At 47.3% G+C, this 22,282-nt stretch overlaps 1 protein-coding gene across 2 annotated transcripts in view; it reads right to left on the reverse strand.

The window, feature by feature from the left end:
* The window catches only part of CFAP20DC (CFAP20 domain containing), a 1,807,766-nt gene that overhangs the window by 734,920 nt on the left and 1,050,564 nt on the right, over positions 1 to 22,282 (reverse strand). For both annotated transcript variants that reach the window (XM_078661515.1, XM_078661514.1), the window contains one exon: positions 9,789 to 10,196. In XM_078661515.1, the coding sequence (XP_078517641.1) occupies positions 9,789 to 10,196 (408 nt within the window). The remainder of the gene's footprint in view (positions 1 to 9,788; positions 10,197 to 22,282) is intronic.

Consider the following 22,282-nt stretch of genomic DNA (forward strand, 5'->3'; position numbering starts at 1 on the left):
AGTTTTATCACATCCATAATTTTATATTTCTCTGGTTGAAATTTAAACAATATAAGCATACCATACAGCATAGTAAAAAAAACTATATTTCCTATTATATTACATTATCTTGTAATGCCATTCTTTCTTTCCATTTGGCTATTGGTTCCCAGATTTTCAACCCAAGCCTTTTTCCCCTTTTCCCCTTACGTGCATATATTGCTTTCTCAAGATTGTAGCTAGCTAATAAATTTGCCAACCATATTTGCATTCCCGGGGGTATCTTGTCTAACCACACTCTTGCTATTGTCAGTCTCAAAACTGCGGCAGCCATAAACAAAAATTCCTTATGATCAGATCCATCCTGATTATCTCTCCCAAACAATATCATCATCGGTGTCAATTTTATTCGTACACCAAGTGTATTACCAATGAAGTCTTCTACATTTTTAATCAAAGTATAGAGCTGAGGGCAGGTAGCAAACATATGAATTATATCTGCATCCTCTGCATTACAACGTGGGCAGGTGGTGCCAGTGGAGCCTCCCCACTTAGCTATTCTAGCGGGGGTATGGTACAATGAGAATAGGGTCTTGTAATGCTGCGATTGCAGGGGACCCGAACACAGAATATTACATCCCATGATCAAGGATTCTTCAAAACTACCAGACTCCCCACCCATTTTTTCCACCCACTTGCCACTAACTTTCTCTAAGTCATCTACCTTTCCTTTTGCTAAGCCTGCATAAAAAGATCTAATTGTGCAGTCCCCCCCATTTTTTATTTTCTCCAGTACTTCATTACTATTGAATCCCATACTGCCACCTTGCTTGCGACAAAGAAAGCTCCTAACCTGTAGGTATTTGAAGAAGTCCTTCCTCTCAATCCCATACTTGAGGGTAAGGTCTGTGAACTGAGCTATCCCCTCCGCATCCATTAAATCCCCAATCTGTACTATCCCTTTTTGAGTCCAACCCAACATTGTCGAATCAGCAAATACTTCTGCAGGGAAGGATTTATTCTTGTAAAGCCTTACATATCTATTGTATCTTCCCAATCCCATTTTTTTAGAAATGCATTCCAAATCCTGCATGCTGCCACTGCAGTCTTAAATCTAGTCCTTTTATGGTATCCAAATTCGCCTCTATATAAAAAATTATTTTCTGCCTCTGCCCCCAATACTATAGAGTAGACTTCCGTGGACATGATCGTGACCCCGATGTCGCGTCCCCCACCCCCAATTAGCCCCTGCATGTACTGTAATGCTGCAGCCATTTGGTACAATCTAAAATCAGGGGCACCCCAGCCCCCTCTTTCTCTTGGGAGAGTCATATACCTGTAGGCCCGCCTGGTTTTCCCATGTGCCCAAATAAATCTGTTGAGTACTCTCTCTAGCAAATTAAACCACTTAACCTCAAAAATTAAAGGAATAGAGCGAAAGAAATATAAAAATTTGGGCAAAATTAACATTTTAATCACATTCGTACACCCCATAAGAGAAAGGTGTAGGTTGTTCATCCTCTCCAAATCTTTTTTAACCTTGTCAATCAGAGGGGCCAAATTCAGCTCTACTATCTTATCCAGGTTCGCCGTTAATAACACCCCTAAGTATACTGCTGAGTTAACCACCCTGTCATCATTACATGTTGTGTATCTATTTTTAATAATCTGCGTTTTCAGTCTGTTCAGGCTATACCCTGATATCTGTCCAAACACCTGGGACTCCATCTCGACCTCTTTTATAGCTAAAGTGGGATTGGGAGTTAGAATTGCTACATCGTCTGCGTACGCTAAGGTCTTCACCGTACAACTATTTATCCTCATTGGTGGTACCTCTTGATTAGCTTCAAGCCTTCGCAGTAGCGGTTCAAGATATAGCGCAAAGAGTAGGGGAGAGGAGGGACATCCCTGTCTGGTCCCCCTAGCAATTTTTACAGTATCAGAAAGCCCCCCGTTAACTCTTATTCTTGCTGTCGGGGTATTGGATAGTACCTGTATAGCTTTTATAAAAGGTTCCCCCATCCCACACCACCTCATAACCTGCCAGAGATAGTCCCAGGAGACCCTGTCAAATGCCTTCTCAGCATCTAGGAAGAGTGCTGCGACAGGGTCCCCTATAATATCTGCTGAGTCAAAGCATAGTAACAACAGTCCTTACATGTTGCGTTGTCCCTTTTCCAGGAATAAAGCCATGCTGTATGGGGGTTACCAACTGCTCAATGATCCCAGCCAGCCTTTTCGCTAAGATTTTGGAGTATGTTTTAATGTCGGAATTCATTAATGTAATTGGTCTGTATGACCCTGGTATTTCGGATGGCTTCCCTTTTTTCAAAATTACTATTATGTCAGCCCCTCCCCATGACTCCGGGCTGGATTCCCCTACTTGTGCTTGTTGCATTATCGAGAACATATCTGCCAGGAGCTCATTTTTAAATATTTGGTAAAATTCGAGCGGGATTTGGTCTGGTCCTGCCGCTTTGCCTGGTGGTAAACTACCAAGAGCCTCCTCAAGTTCTTCTATCTGTAATGGTCCATCTAGTATTTCCTTTTCCTCTCCAGACATTATCGGTGGAGGGGTACCACTCAAATATTTATCAATCTCCACTAAGTTCGGTGGGTCTTCTGGGGTATATAAATCTGCGTAGAACTTTCTAAACACTTCTCTTATTAAATTGGACTCCATAACCTTATTCCCCTGTGCATCTCTAACTTCCCTTATTTCCGCTTTGGCCGCTCTCTGCCTAGTTCTAACTGCCAACACACGCCCCACCTTCTCACTGAGTTCATATGTCTTTTCCTTTTTTGTCAGAAAAATTATCTGCAGCCTGCCTAGCGAACCCTTCCACCGCTTCAGCTTTTAAAGCTATGATTCTAAGCAGGTATTCTTCTAAAGGCAGATTTTGTATTATGGCCCTGCTTAGATTTCCTTCCTCTCTTAATAATCTCTGCCCTACCTCCTCTCTCTTATCCCTTTCTCTCTTTTGTCTTCCCAGAACGAAGCTGAGTGTTTCTTCTCTTATTCCCACCTTAAAAGTGTCCCAGACCACACCTAGGGCCGCTGTACCCCTGTTAATATCCCAGAACCATTTAATCCAAGCTGTCATGTGCTCCCTGTATACAGGATCCTTTAATAGGCCTCTCCAGAAAGTCCACTGTGAAGGTGTTCTTGGTGTTTGACTAATTTTAATAGTAAGAATCACCGGACTGTGGTCTGAGATTACCCTAGGTAGCTTCTCCACTTGTGACCCATTTAATAAACAGTTAGTTATCAAAAAATAGTCAAGCCTGACCATTACTTTGTGTGGGGCGGAGAAGAAGGTACTTCCATCAAGATGGGGATGTAACTCTACCCAAGGATCTACCAGGGCATTATGTATAACCATGTCTGCTAAAGCCCTAAATACCTTCTTTTTCCTACCCCGGTAGGTCGCATCTGATCGTGTAAATGAGCTCTCTAGATCATGTATATTAAAATCACCACAGCACACTATGGGTTCAGGCCACTGGGCTAGCTCCATGTCAAGAAACTGAAATACATCTGGGTCGTCATCTGTAGATCCATAAATTGTAACAAGTGTTAATTTCTGCCCTCTAAAACATATTTCTAAGATAGCCCATCTGCCCCATTTATCTTCCTTCTTCTTTCCTACTACCACATCCCTTTGCCTACCCAAAACTGCTACCCCTCTGGTCCTAGTTTCCTGTTTAGAGCTTGCCAGCACCCTGAACCCTAGTTGCTCCAAAGATATGTCCTACTTGATTCTATAGGGGTCTCTTGTAGACATACCAAATCCAATCGCATAGTTTTTAAATATGCTGCAACTCTCATCCTCTTATTCGGCTCATTTAGATCACATACATTGATTGATGCTATCCTACATGCCATTGTACCACTATTGGTAATTGCCAAAGAAAATAAGCATTATTTGTCATCATCAAGCCAGTTTGTGTACATCCGGTATTTCCTAAATACATAACAATGTGCCAAATCTTATAAAAATGTTGCAGTTCCGCCCCCCCCACGGCCACCCCCTCCCTCTCCTCCCCTGCTCTGCACCCCCCTCTCCTTTACAGGCAAATAGGTCAACAGACCTATGTGTGCCCGCCTTAGATTGTGCAAGCCGCATCCCTCCCCCGCTTAGTTCAAATATCTTGCTGTGCTCCCCTTAAACCCATTCTCTCTTATCAATATTGTATGTGCTCATTTCTCTTAACCCCCCTTCTGCTTCCTCATTTCTTCCAAAAAAAGCTCAGCTTTGATCTCAGAGTTGAACTCCCAAGTTTTCCCCCTCCCTATTACTTTGAGTCTGGCTGGGTACAGTAAGTATGCTTCCATGCCAAGGGCTTGAAAGGGAGCGATCATCTGCCTCAGCTTCCACCTCCTCTCTACAGTAAAATGACAGAAGTCAGGCCTGGCAAAGAAGGTGTTGCCTTCAAAGGTCCTCCTGCTCTCTGGCCTTGCCTTACTCAAAATCTCCTCTCTGAGCAGGAAATTCCCAACGTAAACTAGAATTGCCCTGGGGTGGTTTTTCTGGCCGTCCCTCCCTGCTCCTCCAGTAGCCCCGGCTTTCTTTACTGTGAATGGGAATCTGTGCGCCCTCTGAATTTCTGTTTCCCACTGCCACTGGGATTCTGGAAAGGCCCCTTTCAACAGGTTTATTACAAATTGTCTAACGTCCTGCCCTTCTGTCCCTTCCGCCACACCCAGCAATCGAACATTATTCCTCCTCTGTCTATTTTCGAAGTCCTCCATCTTCCAACGCACATCCTCCGCCATCTTTTCCTGCTCCATCTTAAAAGACTGCCATCTCCCAACATCATCTTCCAGCTTCCCTGTGCGCTCCTCAACCTCTGTTACCCGATCAACCAACTCATCATATAGTTTATTAACCTTCCTTAGACTGTTCTGGATTTTCTTTGATGCCTGTCTCGCTCTACGGCTCTCTGCCCTTGCTTCACTTTGCATCTGCTTAAGAGTCACGAATAGAGTGTGGAAAGGATCCCTTTGAGAGGGGATAGTACCAGCTGTTGCTCCCTCCGCCATGTTACCAGGCTCATCTTCCTCCTGGTATACTTGCGAGGTTGCTGAGTAATCCCATAAGAGACGTTTCTCTAGTTTAGCATGTCTTTTCTTTAATGTGGACTCCTTCCCCGATGTACTGATGCCTGACTCAGTACCTTCATGATCATCATCTTCCTCTGTGTTAGACACTGATGATAGTGCTGACTCCGAATCTTCATTCACTGAGTAAAACTCTCCTTCCCCTTCTATAGAGGTACCATCTCCTCCCCCCCTGGGAATGTTTGCTATTGTTTAACTCCCCTAGGAGTTTCTGATTCACTAAGCAGTCCCTACTGCCCCAGGAGCCAGTTATTTTCTCGGAGGCATTCATCTCTTCTTCCACGAGCAATAGGGCTCCTAGCATGTCAGCAGTTGTATTTTCCTTATTCCCCATAGCATTATCCATATTCATATTCCCTCCGCTCTCCCCTTTACCTCCGTTTTTGTCCAGCGTTTTTGGTTGCACATCTCCAGCGTTCGTTCCGTCAGCCTGTGCTGCTGCAGTGTTCTGACTCACTTTCCCTTTCGGCGCCGCCTCAGCTCGTTGCCTAGCAGCCAAGCTCACAGAACCTTCAGCGTCACCGTCAGATACGTCCTCGAGGACGTTTCCTGAAGCCTGATTGACAGCGCCTGCTTCGCGGAGGGAATCCGAATCCAGCATCTCTATTGTTTCAGGGAACTTTGCTGTCAAAATCTCCGTCATGGTAGGTTGCCGCATTCCCGTTTCGCGTGTCTTATGTTCGTCTCTTTTCACTGGATTGCCTTTGTTTGCTTTGCGAGCCTCCACTGTAGTGTTGGTTTTGGGGATCATACTCTGTTTCCGCATGTCTCCTTTCTTTATTTTCTCCGTCGGAGGGGGAGGAAATACTTTTTTGATCGCTCCGGTATTCTTCCCTGCCAGTTTGTAATGTAATGTAATGCAATGTAAATGTAATGTTTGCCTTGTTGGACAAGAGACAAGAGTTGCCTGACCTTATGAAGGCGACCCAGCAGGTTGCAGCCTGGTGTTGTCTTCGCTGAGAATAATGATCTGTGGGAGAGGTCGCACCCGGCCCACACCGCACCCATCGCTTGAAGAAAGTTTGTGACAAATGGTCAGGGGCCCTCTCCGGACAGCGTCTCCCCTCCACCACCCAGTACCTCACTGGATGTGCCTGGCCCTGACATGGCGGTGGGGAGCTAGCTACGAATCTTCGCCTGTGGCTGCAGCTGCCTATGCACTCTGAGGCTCCAAGCGCTGGTGGGGAACTGGATCTTCTCATGTAAACACATAGCACCCTGTATTGTCGAGAGAAGGTTGGGACTTAAAAAGACCCTCAGAAGACTTGGAAAGGTGGGATTCTAGCTCTGGGAGGGACAATTGCCAGAGAGTACTGACATACTGACAAAGGGGGCACCCGATAATTACCTACCAAGCAGCAATACTTGCCGGTGTATGAAGCAGCTGGAAGGCTCCCTAGTGGTTTTGAAGCTTGGAGAGCATGGAAGAAGCGGCCTTTATCTGAGCAAGGGTTCTGTGCACATCCTACGTGGGGAGTGGAGAGGCTTACAGGGAAAGATTACCGCTCTCGGCTCCCTGATGAGAAGATTGTCAGCAGCAAGAAGGAGAGTGCTTGGTTCCTGGCTCTCGCCCAGGAGCTCCTGTAGGCTTCCAGCTGTTCTAGACTCTCACATCTACCAAATGTATGCATCCTAAGAAGCCCCAAACCAACAGGGTCTCCAACTAGTTTACACCAATGACGGAGCATAAGAGGACCCCACGGGGGAAGCAGAGAGCGGCATGACACTAACAAAAAAAGACCGCCTAGCATCCTTGCAGGAATTCAAGAAGGTTCTATGTGCTGAAATTATATCTGACTTAAAAACATCCCTGGAGACCCTCCGCTCCGACATACAGACTAAATTAACCTCCAACAGGATTTCGACTCAGTGGGTACCTGTATATCAGATCTTGAGACTAAGATGCGGGAACTTGACCAACACACTGGCCAGACAGATGACCCTGAAAAATGCCAACCCCTTGAAGTTTGAGGATTCGGAAAATAGATTGCAGGGGACCATATCAGGTTGCAGAACTGGGGGGAGGGGGTTGAAGGGCCAGACGTGGAGGCCTTTGTGACAGGCCTATTTGCAGAAATACTGAGTTCCACGGGCTGAAAAGTCAAAACAGAAAGAGTTCATAAAATGGGATCCCTGGGAAAGGGTGGCATAGATCGACCGAGAAATGTGCTAGCTAAGCTCCATTCCTTCAAGATGAAAGAGGCAATTCTCCAGGTGGCCCGCAAGGCAGAAGAGGTATCTTTTCAAGGCACCAGTGGCACCCTCTACCAGAACATAGCTCCCTCTGCCATGGCACGCCACCAGCAGTTCTGTCCTGTTAATGAAAAGCTACGGAAAGGTAACCTGCAATACAGGTGAACTACAGGTGAACATACCCATTTGGACTAGCATTCACCCTCCATAACAAGAATCATCATGTCTCGACCCTCACCGAGGTGGCGCGGGTGGTGGGGATTGCACACTCTGAACTGCAACACTCAGAAGAGACCATACAAGTTAACCAGGAGAGGGGGAGGAGCGGCAAGGAGAGAGGTCTGTGGAGGTTGCAACTGAAACAATGAAGATTTGGATCACTCAACGCTTCCGGACTCCGACAACCGTCTTCAGAATTAACTCATTGTCTTGACTACGTGGAGAAGATCGACACATTTTGCTGCTAGCGGCCAGGAAAGGTACTTTGTTCACCGGGGCCTGTGTGGTTCTGTAGCCAGCTTGCACTTCCATGAGGTCAACCCAAACTTTGACTTTGCCCCGGTCCAGCGCGATCTAAAGTACCTTTTTAGTGCTACTTGCTTTTAATCGCTTTATTGCATTTATTCTTTTGAAATTCAATATCTCAAGTTCTTTACATTAGATTTTTGTCGTTTTGGTCTTGCTTTGTTTAGAATATAATTATTTTTACAAACATGTGTGGAGTCTGTTTGTGATGTATTCATTGTGTTACTGTGTGAGTTGCACAAATACTTTACACATTGCCTCTTTAGATAAGCCTGAATGCTTTGTGCCAAGTTACCAGATGGTGAGCACAGGTTACCTTTTAGTCTGTATCTAGCTTACCCTGGCTAGGATTGTGGCTTCTGCTTCGACAGGGTACATACCTTTGCCAACCAGAACCCCAATTTCTAACAGAAACGTAGCAGCAATTGCTGCCACATTTAAAAGAATATAACACAACAATAACATAAACAAAAAAATACCATCACAATTAAAACATAACAGGGCACAAATTAACAAAGCATTCAAAACAGAATGGAACATAGAAACCCCAGTAAAACAAATATCATATAGCAATAATGCAGCATAAAAACAAATCATGAAACAAAATCAGAAGACAACTACCACAATAAAATGCCATAAAACACATATGTTCAAACATGGTTGTCGAACATCTTGACCTCATAAGCCTGCTTTCACAATATAGTGGTAAAAAGTGTTTGCATCAAGGACTGTATTAAGTTACCACAAAGGACACGAAAAAGCACCACTCGCATTGTTTTATGATCCAGCTGTATATTCGAGTTGTATGAAAGGTATAAAACGTCAATTTTAAAAGATGTTTTTATAATTGTTTAAATTAAGTACATTTACTTATTATTCAATTACTAGAAACCTTAGTTTTAAAAATCATAGAGTGAAGTAAAATAAAATGTGCTTACTTTAAAAGGAAGTTTTTAAAAGGAAATGAACATTTTGTGCACAGCTTGCAAACAGCAGCTTCAAAATAACACTAACCTTCATTGCTGGTTCTGTGTAGCCATTGCTAAGGTGAGCCATGGTGTTTTACCGTTGCCCACAAGTTAAAAATAAAAAATGCAACAACCATATTATTTTCAAACGATTCTTTAGAAGAAAATATGCGCATAGAGAAGGATGAAACTGCCCAGAGGGTACTCTGAAGAATTCGCCTACAGAAAGCATCTGACTGCAAGGTCACACTCTGTGACTAGAAGACGATTCTATAACAGGGCTTGCAACACAAAAAAAAAAAACATTTCCAAGAAATGAACTGAAATGCTATTTATTTAGAACCTGCTCATTTGTTCTCCCTTTTCCCCTCCTTGCTTAGGGCAGAAGAGGCGGGAAAAAGCCCAGAGCCTCATGGGGAGAAATCAATCTGACGGACACGAATCCAGTCACCAAACTAGCCCTGGGACTCGGTCTCTGACACCTTCCCGCTGTTAGCCTTCAATCATATCATTTATTATTTTTCAGCAGTGCTGCTGGGAGGCTACCGAGTGCACAGACTAATGATCTTTTCACAGTTCCTAAGCAGATTGCTATTGAAAGTCTGTCAATTTTACTTTCTAAACCTTCAGCTTGCAACAAAGCATGCATTTTTAATCCGCATCTTGGCCGCAACATGAGCACACTACACCAGCGGTAAACCGGGGAATGGAAGAGATGGCTACTTTATAAATATGTCCTTCTGTGCTCACACTGGAACAGATGTTTGCACAGAAACAACCCTGAGAAAAAATCATGCAAAGGGAGATAAAAAAACACAAACTTTAATTTACTCAACTCAATAAGACCTCTTGGTGGCAAGTAAACTCATTTTCCGTTTGGTGAAAGCCTGGGCAATGTTTCATTTCACAAAAGTTTCATTTCACTGTGCCTCATATCTGAGCAGTCCTTACAGGATCAAACAGTGCAAATCAAATAAAGCAAATCTCAAAAAACCACTTACAGATGTTTCCACTGTCAATCTTGTATCATCCCTTGGGATTTCTTTGAGGGATTTTCTACTCAGTGATGTCTGTAATTGGCTGGCTGATACATCCTTCAGAGTCCTAGAAAGGCTTGGCGGTTCTTGAGAGAACTCGGGCCGGCTTCCTGTGGGTGACAGACCACGGGTCGTTTTCAGGCTCCTTTCAACACTTTCTGTACCAATTTTCTTCAGATCCAAGGTTGGGCCTTTTAAAGGCACTATTCCTCTGAAGTTCCTAGTTGGATATTCCTTTGACGGTTGAGAGGCTGGACTTTTTAAAGTTCTATCTGAATGGGACTCCGCCACCACTGTGGTTGGAAACAATTCTTCGCTATTGATACGAGATTTGGGGCTTGAAGTCCATCTTACAAAACCACTATGATCCTCCTGAAATAAATAAAAAAACATTTGAGGATGTTTAGAAACGTTCATGTATATCAAGGAGACAAAAGACTTCTGACTAACATATTGTAGAGACGCTCTAGATGTTGCACGGCACGTCGGCGGACGTGACGTGCAGGCGGCCAGGATTGGCTGCTGGTGTTGGGGGCGTGGCTGAGCGCGAGAGCGCGAAAGGAAGAGAAAGAGCGGGCGCTGGAGCGAGAGGCTCGGTGCTCTTTGGGATTATTAGAGTTATAGCTAATAAATAATTGTTAACTACAGTAAGGGCTCAGAGTCATCATTGGAGTCTGCCTACATCATTACAGTGGCGACGAGAGTGGGATAGAAGACCCCCCAGCAAGGCAGAAAGAACCGCAGACTCAGCCCTAAGCGACAAGCAAGCACCAGAAGCTTCAGAACCACCCCACAAGGGACAGAGGAGCGCGACTACCTGGTGCAGGAGAACAGGTACCCCAAAGAGCGCGGCAGAGCCCGGCACACAGGAGGGTGTGGCGCAGAGGAAGGAAAAAGGGAGGAAAAAAAACCCCAGGAACCCTAGAAGTAAGGCAGGAGGAGAGCGCCAGCCCACCCAGCAAGCAGCAGACCAGTGAGCACGCGCTGGAGGGTTCAGAAGGAGCCGAGGGGGCTGACAAAGACAGTCCCCGAACCCCAGCACGTGGAGAAGAGCAAGACGACGCACCAGGGAGTCCCCGTGGCCAAGTAAGATCGCTACCTGCAGTGAAGAGCGAGAAAATGAGCGCGCAAGCAGGCTACGCGATGGCTCCGGTACAGTTCTTACCGCGCCCGGGAGAACCCCTCATGAAATGGGAGGACTGGAGGGAGTACATCGACAATTTCATAGGTGTACTCGAAGATGAGAACGAGGAGGCATTCAAACCCCAGAGGAAGAAACGCATTTTACTATTGAACTTAGGCCCAGAAGGACTCCGGATTTACAAGAGCTTAGTCCCGAAACAGAGAACATCCATAGACGACGATGTATACGCACAGGCGCTCGAAGACCTCAACGAACACTTCAGACCGGCGATGTGCGTGTCGGTGGATAGGTTTAATTTCCAACAGAGGAAGCAGAAACAAGGAGAAACAGTGGAGGAGTATGTGGCGGCACTGAAACGACTGGCAGCCACGTGCAGGTACGCCAACTGGGAAGAGGAATTCATCAAGGACCAGGTGGTGATGCATACCACGTGCTCGAATGTGCAAGACAAGCTGTGGGCTAGTGGAGACACCACACTGAAGGAGGTATTGGTCATCGTGAAGAGAGCGGAATTAGCACGGCGATGCGCTGAAGTGACAAAAAAGGATATGGCGTCCAGCACGATGGTGAACAAAGTGGATGAAGAGGGGACTAGCAGAGAATACCGAAACAGAAAACCAACAGAAAGAGGGCCCAGCAAGTGGCAAAACAGCACGAACACGTCGAGTAAACAAGCGGGAAGCAACAGGAAGTCATGCTACAGGTGTGGAAGCTGGTCGCACGAGGCGCACGATCGGAAGTGCCCTGCGTTTCGCGCCAAGTGTGCGTTCTGTGGAATAATCGGCCACTACGAGAAGGTTTGCAGGAGGAAGGCCTCCAAGAGCATGGTGAGATGCGTGGATCAAAGCGATGACCATCCGGACGGCGATTCGGAGCCAGAAGAAGTCACGGTGATCTACATTGAGGATCAGGTATTAAGCACGGAGGGAAAAGTTCTAGACAGAGAAGGTAGACGCACGATGAAACCGGTGTTGGAGATGGCCATAGGCGGCGTCAAGATCAACGTGGTGGCAGATACAGGGTCTCCCTTCACCATCATCCAGAGAGCAGTGTGGGAGGAGAAATTTGTGCCACGGCTCGGGCCAGAGCTTGAAAAGCTAGACATCCGCCCGGTCACGTACAACGGAGATCGGATCCCCATGGCGGGATTCAGACCCTTGACCTTCGAATTTCGAGGCCGGTCAGCACACTGTAAACTCTACGTGTCGGAGAGGGGCCCGTCAGTCTTGGGTTGGCTGGATCAGGGCGACCTAGGAATCAAGCTGGATCCGGGTGGCAAGGAGCAAATTCTCCTGACGGACCAGGTGGCCGGGCCAAGTCTGGACAAATGGAAAACCGAATATCCAAAGGTATTTGGGGGCACAGTGGGGAAGCTGGAAAAATTCGCCCACAAGATCATCCTGAAGGAGAATGCTGTCCCGGTGGCCCACAAGGCCAGGAATGTTCCGTTGGCAGTGAGAGATGCTGTGAGAGCAGAACTTCAAGACCTGGAAAACAAGGGCATCATAGAACCCATCACGTGCGCCGAGTGGCTGGCGCCCCTGGTAGTGGTCAAGAAACCCAACGGTAGGGTCCGGTTGTGCGTTGACCTGAGGGAACTAAATAAAAACATTGTGGTGGAAAGATTCCCCTTGCCCAGGATAGAGGAGATGCTAGCCAGCACCAGGGGGATTAAGTGGTACTCAACAATAGACTTGACCTCTGCATATCATCAGATTGCTCTGCATCCGGACAGCCGCAAATTAACATCTTTCATCACTCCGTTTGGGTGCTATCAATTTCGCAGGATGCCATTCGGTTTAGCTTCTGCAGCGGCGGTGTTCCAGAGGATGATGCACCAATTATTCAAGGACATCAAGGAAGTCCAATACTTCCAAGATGACATCCTGGTGATGGGCAGAGACATACCAGACCACGACAGGAAGTTGGCAGTAGTCTTGAAGATCCTAGAAGGTAAAGGACTCACGGCTGAATGGTCCAAATGCAAGATAGGGATGGACTCGGTAACCTACCTGGGGCATGAGATAGGGGCGCAAGGCGTGACCCCCAAGGCCGACAATGTCAGGGCGATTTGCGAAGCACCACCCCCCTCCACCAAGGAAGAGGTCAGGTCATTCCTGGGGATGGCAGAGTATTATGGGAAATTTGTACAGCACTTTGCCTCTAAGACTCATCATATGAGACAACTAACGAAGGAGAACACGGAATTCAAGTGGTCGGAGGACACACAAAGGGAATTCGAGATTATCAAAAAGGAAGTGGCAGGGGCCATACCCCTTCAAGGGTTCGACCCTCAAGGCAACACCGTCCTCACAACGGACGCCAGCGACAAGGGACTGGGTGCAGTCCTCATGCAAGACCGAGGGCGAGGTCAGCTGGAGACGATCTGCTTCGCCTCGCGCACACTGAGTGAGACGGAAAGGAAGTACAGTGTGATAGAAAAGGAGATGCTGGCGGTGGTGTGGGCCACCACGCGCTTCCGACAATTCCTGTGGGGCACCAGATTTCAGCTACGGACCGACCACAAACCACTACTGAGAGTGCTGACATCGAGTGGCCACGCAGAGGCGACACCCCGGATATCGAAGATGTCGCTAAAGCTCTTAGAGTTTAGGTATGATGTGGAACACATACCAGGCAGCAAGAACAAGGTAGCAGACTACCTGAGCCGAGCGGCGGCTATGGAACCCAGTGAAGAGGACAAGGCATGCACGGAAGAATGGGTGGCACTGATGGAGGATCATGAAAGTGTTATCAGCCTCCAGGAATGGACACAAGCGTATGCAGAGGACCTGACGTTGGAAGAGGTGAAAACTTACATCACTCATGGATGGCCGGATAAGAGACGGGTTCGGAAGGAACTCAACCCCTATTTTGAAGTGAGGGAGGAACTCTCCCTGGACAATCAAGGAACATTTGTATATAGAGGAGAGAAAGTTGTCCCTCCAACGAACATCATACCCCGACTGCTGGACATGCTGCACGAAGGGCACCTGGGCATAGGGAAACTCAAACTGAGGTCCAAGCAGAACTATTGGTGGCCGGGAATGGACATAAGAGCGGAACGACATGTGAGAGAGTGCGTGAGGTGCCAGGGCGCAGACAAGACACTCAAACCCCTGCGCCCTGCATTGGGTGCATTCGAAACTCCAAAGAACCCCTGGGAAGAGCTGTCTGTCGACATCTTAGGCCCCGTCTTAGACACCCAAGGGGTCCAGAAGTACGTGTGTGTCCTTGTGGACAGGTTCTCGAAATGGCCAGAGATCAAGATCGAGGAATCCATGGACACGGACACCATAGTGAAGTTCCTGGCAGACACTTTTGTAAGGGAAGGCATACCCAAGTCTATCCTCAGCGATAATGGACCCCAGTTCCGATCGGAAAAGTGGGACAACTTCCTAGGAAGGAACGGCATCCAAGCGAAGCACACATCAATATACCACCCCGCGGGAAACGGCCAAGTCGAACGCTTCAATAGGGTGGTGATGGGGTCGATCCAAGCAGCCATCTCAGACCACAAAGACTGGGAGAAGGACATATGGCACATGTTGTGGGCGTACAGGATCACTCCCACAAGTACGGGATACAGCCCCTTCCAGCTGCTGCGCGGCCGAGAACCGTTCACTCAGGACAACCGGGTGTGGAAGGAAAAGACAGTAGTAAGTGAATGGTCCCCTGCTGTGGTGCGGGCTAACATTGAGAAGGCCAAGGCAGTATACACCAGACATTATAATGCCCAGAGGAACGTGCGAGACACAGAACTCAAAGAAGGAGAATGGGTTAGAGTCAAGCTGCCCACTCTACAAAGAAAAGGAGAGAGCAAATACAGCAAGCCCCTGCAGGTGAAGGAAATTAAGGGAAGAGCGGCCAGGCTGAGTGACGGGAACATATGGTCACAAGACCGCATGGCCAGATGTAACAAGATCCTAGTGTGGGACTGTGAAAGGGCAGGCGGAGAATCAGAAGAATGCGAGAGTGAGAAGCGAGAACATCAGGAGAACGGGATCACATTGAATGAAGGAGAGCAAGGTCAAGGAGAAGCAAGGGACAGAGAGCAGGAGATAAGAGTTGAGGAGAATGGCGATAACAGAGTCAGACAAGGTGAAGAAGAGAACAACACCACCCCTGCGAGACGAACACGGAGTGGTAGAGCCGTGGTGAGGCCAACGAGATTCAGAGACTATGATTTGAGCGACGGACTGTAAGTTGAAATGTTTGTGCGAAAAAGGGGAGATATGTAGAGACGCTCTAGATGTTGCACGGCACGTCGGCGGACGTGACGTGCAGGCGGCCAGGATTGGCTGCTGGTGTTGGGGGCGTGGCTGAGCGCGAGAGCGCGAAAGGAAGAGAAAGAGCGGGCGCTGGAGCGAGAGGCTCGGTGCTCTTTGGGATTATTAGAGTTATAGCTAATAAATAATTGTTAACTACAGTAAGGGCTCAGAGTCATCATTGGAGTCTGCCTACATCATTACACATATTTGTAATTTTCTGTTCTGTACATATTTACATTGTCTTGACTTTCTAGCACGACAAAAACTGCACTGGTTTGAGTAAATGTCTTCGAATAAAGAAAGAGCTTAATGATATGCTGATTAAAAATCAACTTCATCAACAGGTTTCGAAAGCCTCTACAAACGCTAGTGATGTGAACTGAGCCGTCACTTAAAATGCACTCCCAGAAGGGGTTCAGTTACGCATCATCGCTGGCCTTCAATCCAGTAATTTACTATGCTTTCTCTCCTGCATGTCAATCATACAAATTAATGGTGTGGACTATATTTGAAATTTGTCAGTGCGTCACATTTTGTACACCTTCCATGCATGTCTAAAATAGTTTGTCTTACGTTTTAGATTAAATTGGAACGTAAACAGTGTATTTGTTTATTTAAGACAGCAAGATGGAGGCAGGAGGTCATATAAATGAATTGGTTGCCCCCACACTCAATATACAATGCTGTTGTGGGTCAGAAACTGCCGTGCACCACACAGTAAGCAGGATGACATATTATATTATGAAACATTTCAACTTGCACTGCATAGGCTATTCTTTGTGTGCAAAATTTCATGAAAAGTTTGCTAAATAAAGCCAAATTACATGAATGGCTCGAAATTGGTTTACCAGTAACTCATGAAATTTTCACATGGGCATTATCTCCGCCAAAAACAATCACACAAGATATTGGCATTAGACTGGTCTGAGCAAAAAGTGAAGTAAAATGATATAATGCCAACGTGTGTACATTTTACACAGTAATACACTTGCACATTTTCACAAATTTCGGAAGGGTAATCAACATTTTTAATCATCCTAGAATATAGGCAAAACGTCCTCCAACTGGAAGGTAAAGTGAGCCCAAAAAAAGACAAGCCACATCTTGTTGCTCATCTTGAAGAGAGAGAGAATTTACAATATGATTCGCACAGGTGGCGCAGACATGGGGTTAATATAAGTAACTGCTGGAGAAAGTGGGAGAAGCACTAAACTTCATTAAGGCACGGAGACCCGAAGGAAGGAGCACACATTTCAAAAGTTAGACTCTCATTACCAGTGACAATGTAATCCTGATTTAGCTGAATCCGGGTGAGAGGACATGCAGTAATTCGGCACTCTCGGGGGTTTCTGAGAACACAGGTAACCTGCTCAAATATAGCAATGGAAAATGTCCTATTACTTACCGGTAATCTTCATTACTCCGGGTCCTGTAGTCCTCGACACCTTCATACTTACAATTGGAGATGATCATCTCCCGACAGAAAAAAACAAGAGGAATGCTGGGATACTAATACTGCCCCTCCCCCGGGAGTACATAAGCAGTACTTACCCAGCAGCCCTCTTGTACTAACAAGCCCCGACAGGAAGGCCGGCCGCCCGGGAGGGAGGGAGGGGCGCATGAAGGTGTCGAGGACTACGGGACCCGGAGTAATGAAGATTACCGGTAAGTAATAGGACATTACCTCCAGGTCCCTCCGTCCTCGACACCTTCATACTTACAAGTGGAGAATACCAAAGCAGAAAACCCGGCCTTCCGCACGCACAAGCACACCCAGGAAACCACAACAAAAGCAGCCACCCAAAGGAGCACCGAGAAGGAGGAAAGGAAGACCGTAGGAAACAGCCGGCCCGCAACCCAGAACAGGACAACAGGGACAAGGACCGGAGACAAAGAAAAAATAAAAGGCCAGGGTCCCAAAGAAAGGAGGCCGCCAACCCGAGAAACCGGAACCCGGACGAGGAGCAGGACACCAAGACCAGCCAAAACAACCCACCGGAAAAGACTGCCCAGGCCATAACCAGCAGGAAGGCACACAAGGCCAGGCAGACCCACCAGGAAGACGAGACAACCCGGAAGAAAGCCAAAGTAGAAACGGCCAACAGAGAGCAGGCACAAGCATGTAGCACAGAAAGTACAAAGTTCCCCAAGAATGTCTAGAAACGGAGAAATAAAGGGAAAAGGGGGAAGGAGTGTGCAACCTAGAGTGGGTAGAGTCAGGGAGCGAAGGGCTCCCTTATTAGAACTCAGAGGCCTCACACACCCAGCGAGCTAGATGTCATGCTTCATCATTGGCCTCTTGCTCCTCGACAGGCTGGCGCTGCAATGCCTGACGGGCGCCACAAGGGCGCTCTTTGTCGGAGATCTTCAGTTCAAGCCAACGGTTGAGTGCATGTGAGGGGGAGAAATAAGAGTGTATTCTAGTGGGGAATGTGAGATTAAAAAAGGTGAATCAATTCACAAAGATTTTTATTGGCGTGACTGATTCCCTTGAATAAAAGGTGGGAGGGGAGATAGAGGCTGTAATGGGCACAGGGAAACTACCTCGACCCTCAAATCAGGTCGACATGTTTCTTGCTTAATAACGCAATTCTTCAGGACCTAAAACAGTAAGTACTACACAGTGAACAATATACAAGTGAAAAAGGTGAAAAAGAAGCGATACAACCTCTCAGGGTCTGTAAATGGGCAGGCCAAGAGGTTCTGCATTGAAGGGTAAACCTATAAAAAAAGGATATGAGAAGATTGACCACAAGGTTCATACTGGCACCATCAACTCATCCAGAGGTAGGTCACACTTAAATCTTTCTTGTGAAAATATATACACACTCCAAAGGGGGATTAAAAAGCAGAGTCCCTATCAGAAAATAGGGCCTTCGCAGGATAAATTGTAAAATTAATGACGATGGCAACAACACAAACAACTGAATATAGGCTGATGCTTACCCTAATGGAAGTCCCTAGTGGGCCTCGCAGTCTGTTCCCGTGGGGCAGCACAAGAGGGAAAGTACCCTGAGGGGGAACAATAATCAAAAAAACAAAAACACAAACACACTGGTTCAAGGTAGTTATTTAAAGGAATGAGAGGGCCAGTGTGCATGATACGGCTGTGGGAGCTCCACATTATCGGGTGGTCAGGCGGAGGCACCGCCAAAGACCGGTGCCCGACATCCGGGGCATTCAGAGCCAGGTACCAGCCCACTAGACCCCCCTGGGGTGAAGGAAGCGTGCAGTGCGGCCCCAAATATCAGTATGCATGCAACAAGGGCACGCCACCATGGCAACCGTGTCCACCGAGAGCAGTGTACTCAAGGACTGTCGGTCCGTAACCATCGAGAAGCACATACTAGAGTGCCCCCGGCGTACAACCTCATCCCGGCCGCACGCACCCACCCAGTCCGGAGCGGGTCAGCGAGGCCAGGGCATCTGCTCTAAAGACTCGCCAAACATCGTAAACACCGACTAGTGGTCCGTGTCGGCCAGTACCAACGATAAACATTAGCTCCCGTTGGAGGAAGGCATGGAGCAAGCAGTGTACTCTTACCTGTTGGCAGTGCAGCCCATGGCTTGCAAACCTACCCACACGCGAAGCGCTCGAACTCAGGCGCGGAACAGCTGGTCACGGCAGTGCAGGTGTGTCAGGGTTATATGCTGTCCGACACTCCACTTCGGCGGCCAGGCGGGGAGGGCGTGGTTTGGAAAACAGGCTAACTGCGCACGCGTGGACAGAGTACACACGCATGGACCATCCCAGAGATGTATCATAGCGGCCATCTTTGAGTGGGGGAAGTAACCCTCCAGGAAAGGCAATGTTGGCAGCAATGACATACCAGGTCAAGCAAAGAATGAGCGCACAGAGATAAGAGTGCGTTACACGCAAAATCGGAGCGTAGGTGTCAACCGGAGAATGTATAGGGATCCGGTCTGACAAGGCACGCATAGGCAAAGACTGACAATGAGGGCTAGCACTGGAAGGGATCACAGCGGCCATCTTGGAAAGGTGGAAATAGCGTACCAAATAGAGCAATGGAAATGGCACTGACGCTGCAGGGCAAGGAAAATCAAATTGCACAGAATTTCGAGCGTACAGTCACCCCTAATTCAGGAGTGAGTGTAATCCAAATCATGATGGGGTAAACAGAGACGGGTCAGTGTTGATTGGTGGTGATGTCTCAGGGGTATCATCACTGTCAATCTGGAGACCCGGAAGGCGGGGGGGTTTGGGATGCCAGTGGAGGGTAGTGAGGCAATCATCCCTAGTTAGTCAGGGATGCCCATGGGACCGAGTCGTTAAGGCCAAGGGTGTCTAACTGTAAGCGGTGGACCCACCGTTGCTCAATTCTGAACAGTTCTTGTTGTGTGATCGAGGGGTGTGATTCAAGTACCACCCACTTGATACTGTCAGCATGATGGTTGTGTTGCAAGTAATGATCATAAAGGCGTGTATGTGTTTTGGAACACCGGATGTTGCTCTTATGTTCCATTATTCTTAGCTTGACCTGTCTCATCGTCATGCCAACATACTGTTTACCACAGGGGCAGATGAGCATGTAGATGCAACGGAGACTGTTGCAGTTTGTATGCCTGTTTAGGTGCCAGGTGAAAGTGTCAGACAGTTTTATGTCTTTGCATTGGATTGTCTGAGGACACACAACACATCCCCCACATTGGTAGTGGCCCACCACCGGTGGTAGATTCCAGAGAGTGTTTTGACCGGTGGGGGTTCGTTTTTTGGGGCGTGTGTGGATGAGGGCATCTTTGAGATTAGATGTACGTTTGAAGGCAAAACGAGGTCGTGGGATGTCTAACTCCCCTGTGTTCAATAACCCCCAGTGCCTGTTCACAGTTTTTTTGAAGAAGGTCGAATTCTTTGTAAAGCAGGTCACACAGGTAATCAAATTGTCGTGTTCTTTTGGGTGTGTTTCTAGCAATGCCTCTCTGGGATTGTTAAGCGCCCTTTTGCGTGAGTTCCGAATGAGCTTGGTGGGGTAACCTCTATCCTGGAGTTTGTGCTGAAGTAGGACAGATTCCTTATTGTAGTTGGTACTAGTGGTACAATTTCTACGTATCCTAAGGAACTGTCCAAAGGGGAGGTTATCTTTTAGGGCCTTAGGGTGGTGGCTGCTGTATAAAAGAAGACTGTTTTTATCCGTCTCTTTTCGGTACAAGCTGGTACTCAGTCCCTCTTGGTTCAGACTGATCGTCAGGTCTAGAAAAGGTATAGTAGTGTCTGAAATCGTTCCTGTGAATTTCAGGAAAGTGTTCTGTAGATTAATCCAAGAGCAGAAGGCATCACATCTTTCACGATCCCCCCGCCACAGGACAAGTATATCATCGATATACCTGCGCCAGAGAATGATATTCTCAGAAAACGGGTTGAGGTCTGATCTAATGATGTTATCCTCAAAAGTGGCCATGTAGATGCATGCTAAGCTGGGGGCAAAGGTAGAACCCATTGATGTCCCACGGATTTGGTGGTATAGCTGGGACCCATATTGGAAGAAATTCTCCGTAAGGGCTATACTAGCACAGGCCATGATGAAAGGGATGGGTGTCGGCGAAGTCCACTCTGCCATCCGGAGTGTGTCCTCCACTGCATCAAGGGTTGCCTGTTGGGGAATGTTTGTGTAGAGGGCCTCGACATCCAATGTGAGGAGGAGGTCGACGCCCTCTTCCCCCTTAATAGATTCAATCAGACATAGTACATCCCTAGTGTCCTGCAAGTAGGATGGGATTCTCTCTACCAGTGGTTGGAAGAATACATCGCAAAACTTTGAAAGGGGTTCCAAGAGTGAGCCAATGCCAGATACAATAGGCCTACCTGGGACCGGTGTTGTTCCCTTGTGTATTTTGGGTAGGGTGTAGAAGTAAGGGATGATAGGGTCAGTAGTCAGTAGAAATTCTGCCTCCTTTTTACTTATCCACTCGTTGGCCTCTCCTTCCATAATCAAACTAGTGATCATGGTAGTGAGTCTAGGAGTTGGGTCTACGGGTAGTGGCCTATAATGATTAGTGTTTGCCAGTTGTCGTTTACACTCTATATCATAAGCAGTGGCGTCCTGGATTACTGTGGCTCCCCCTTTGTCCGCCTGTTTAATGACAATCGTGTTGTCATTACCAAGGGATTTCACAGCCATGCTCTCCGCGTGGCTAAGAATGTTGAAGCTACTCAGGTTGGGTTTAGCCTCAAGAGACTTAAGGACCGCTTTTTCAAAGACCAGAACTTCAGGAGGGACCATACCATCAGTTGGTGTGAATTTGGATGATCTATGTAGTCCTGTGTCAATTGTTTCTTGGTCTGGTTTGTCATTGAAAAAGGAACGGAGTCGTACCTTTCTGAAGAGTTGCTTGACCTCACACATTTCCTGGAATTTATCTGGGATGGGGGTTGGGACAAAGCCCAACCCTTTTTCCAGCACTCTGATCTCAACGGGTGTGAGGGCTCTAGTAGACAGATTAACTATCAGGCTCTCTTTCCTCTGGTTGTGCTCCTGGTCTCTACAGATGTTGATGCTGTCGACTGATCCTGCCACTGTACCCCTTTCTGACCTCCTCGCCTGCGCCCTCTTCCTCTGCCCCAGCCTCTGTCGTGAAAAGGAGGATTCATAGGAAAGAACTGAGTTGGTCCCTGAGGGTAAAAAGGATATTGCCAAGGTGGTAGCATTTGGGGAGGTGGTCCTTGAAACATCTGTCCCTGGTTGAAACCCTGGTTCCAGTTCTGGCGTCGCTGGTTGCGGGTGTTATTGGTGGGATTACCACCACTAGAATCACTGCCTGAGGAGCCCCTCCGGCTACCATTGTCTGAATTGTCATCAGAGGAGTAGCTATTCTTCTTGTTGGAGTAACCCTCCTTAAGGTATGGATAAACCTTCATTTTGTCAAATTTATCTAAATCCTTTTGGAGTTTCGTCATCTTTTGTTTGATTAGAAAATCTTGATTGTCAGAGATTTCTTGGTTGATTTCTGTCAGCTTGGTATTGAAGGGAGTTTTGGTTAAAGTGCCCCTAATAGCTGTTTCTAGGGCCGTGATTTTGACCAACAGC

This window comes from Lissotriton helveticus, chromosome 9 (genome assembly GCF_964261635.1).
Source record: "Lissotriton helveticus chromosome 9, aLisHel1.1, whole genome shotgun sequence".
Classification (NCBI taxonomy): Eukaryota; Metazoa; Chordata; class Amphibia; order Caudata; family Salamandridae; genus Lissotriton; species Lissotriton helveticus.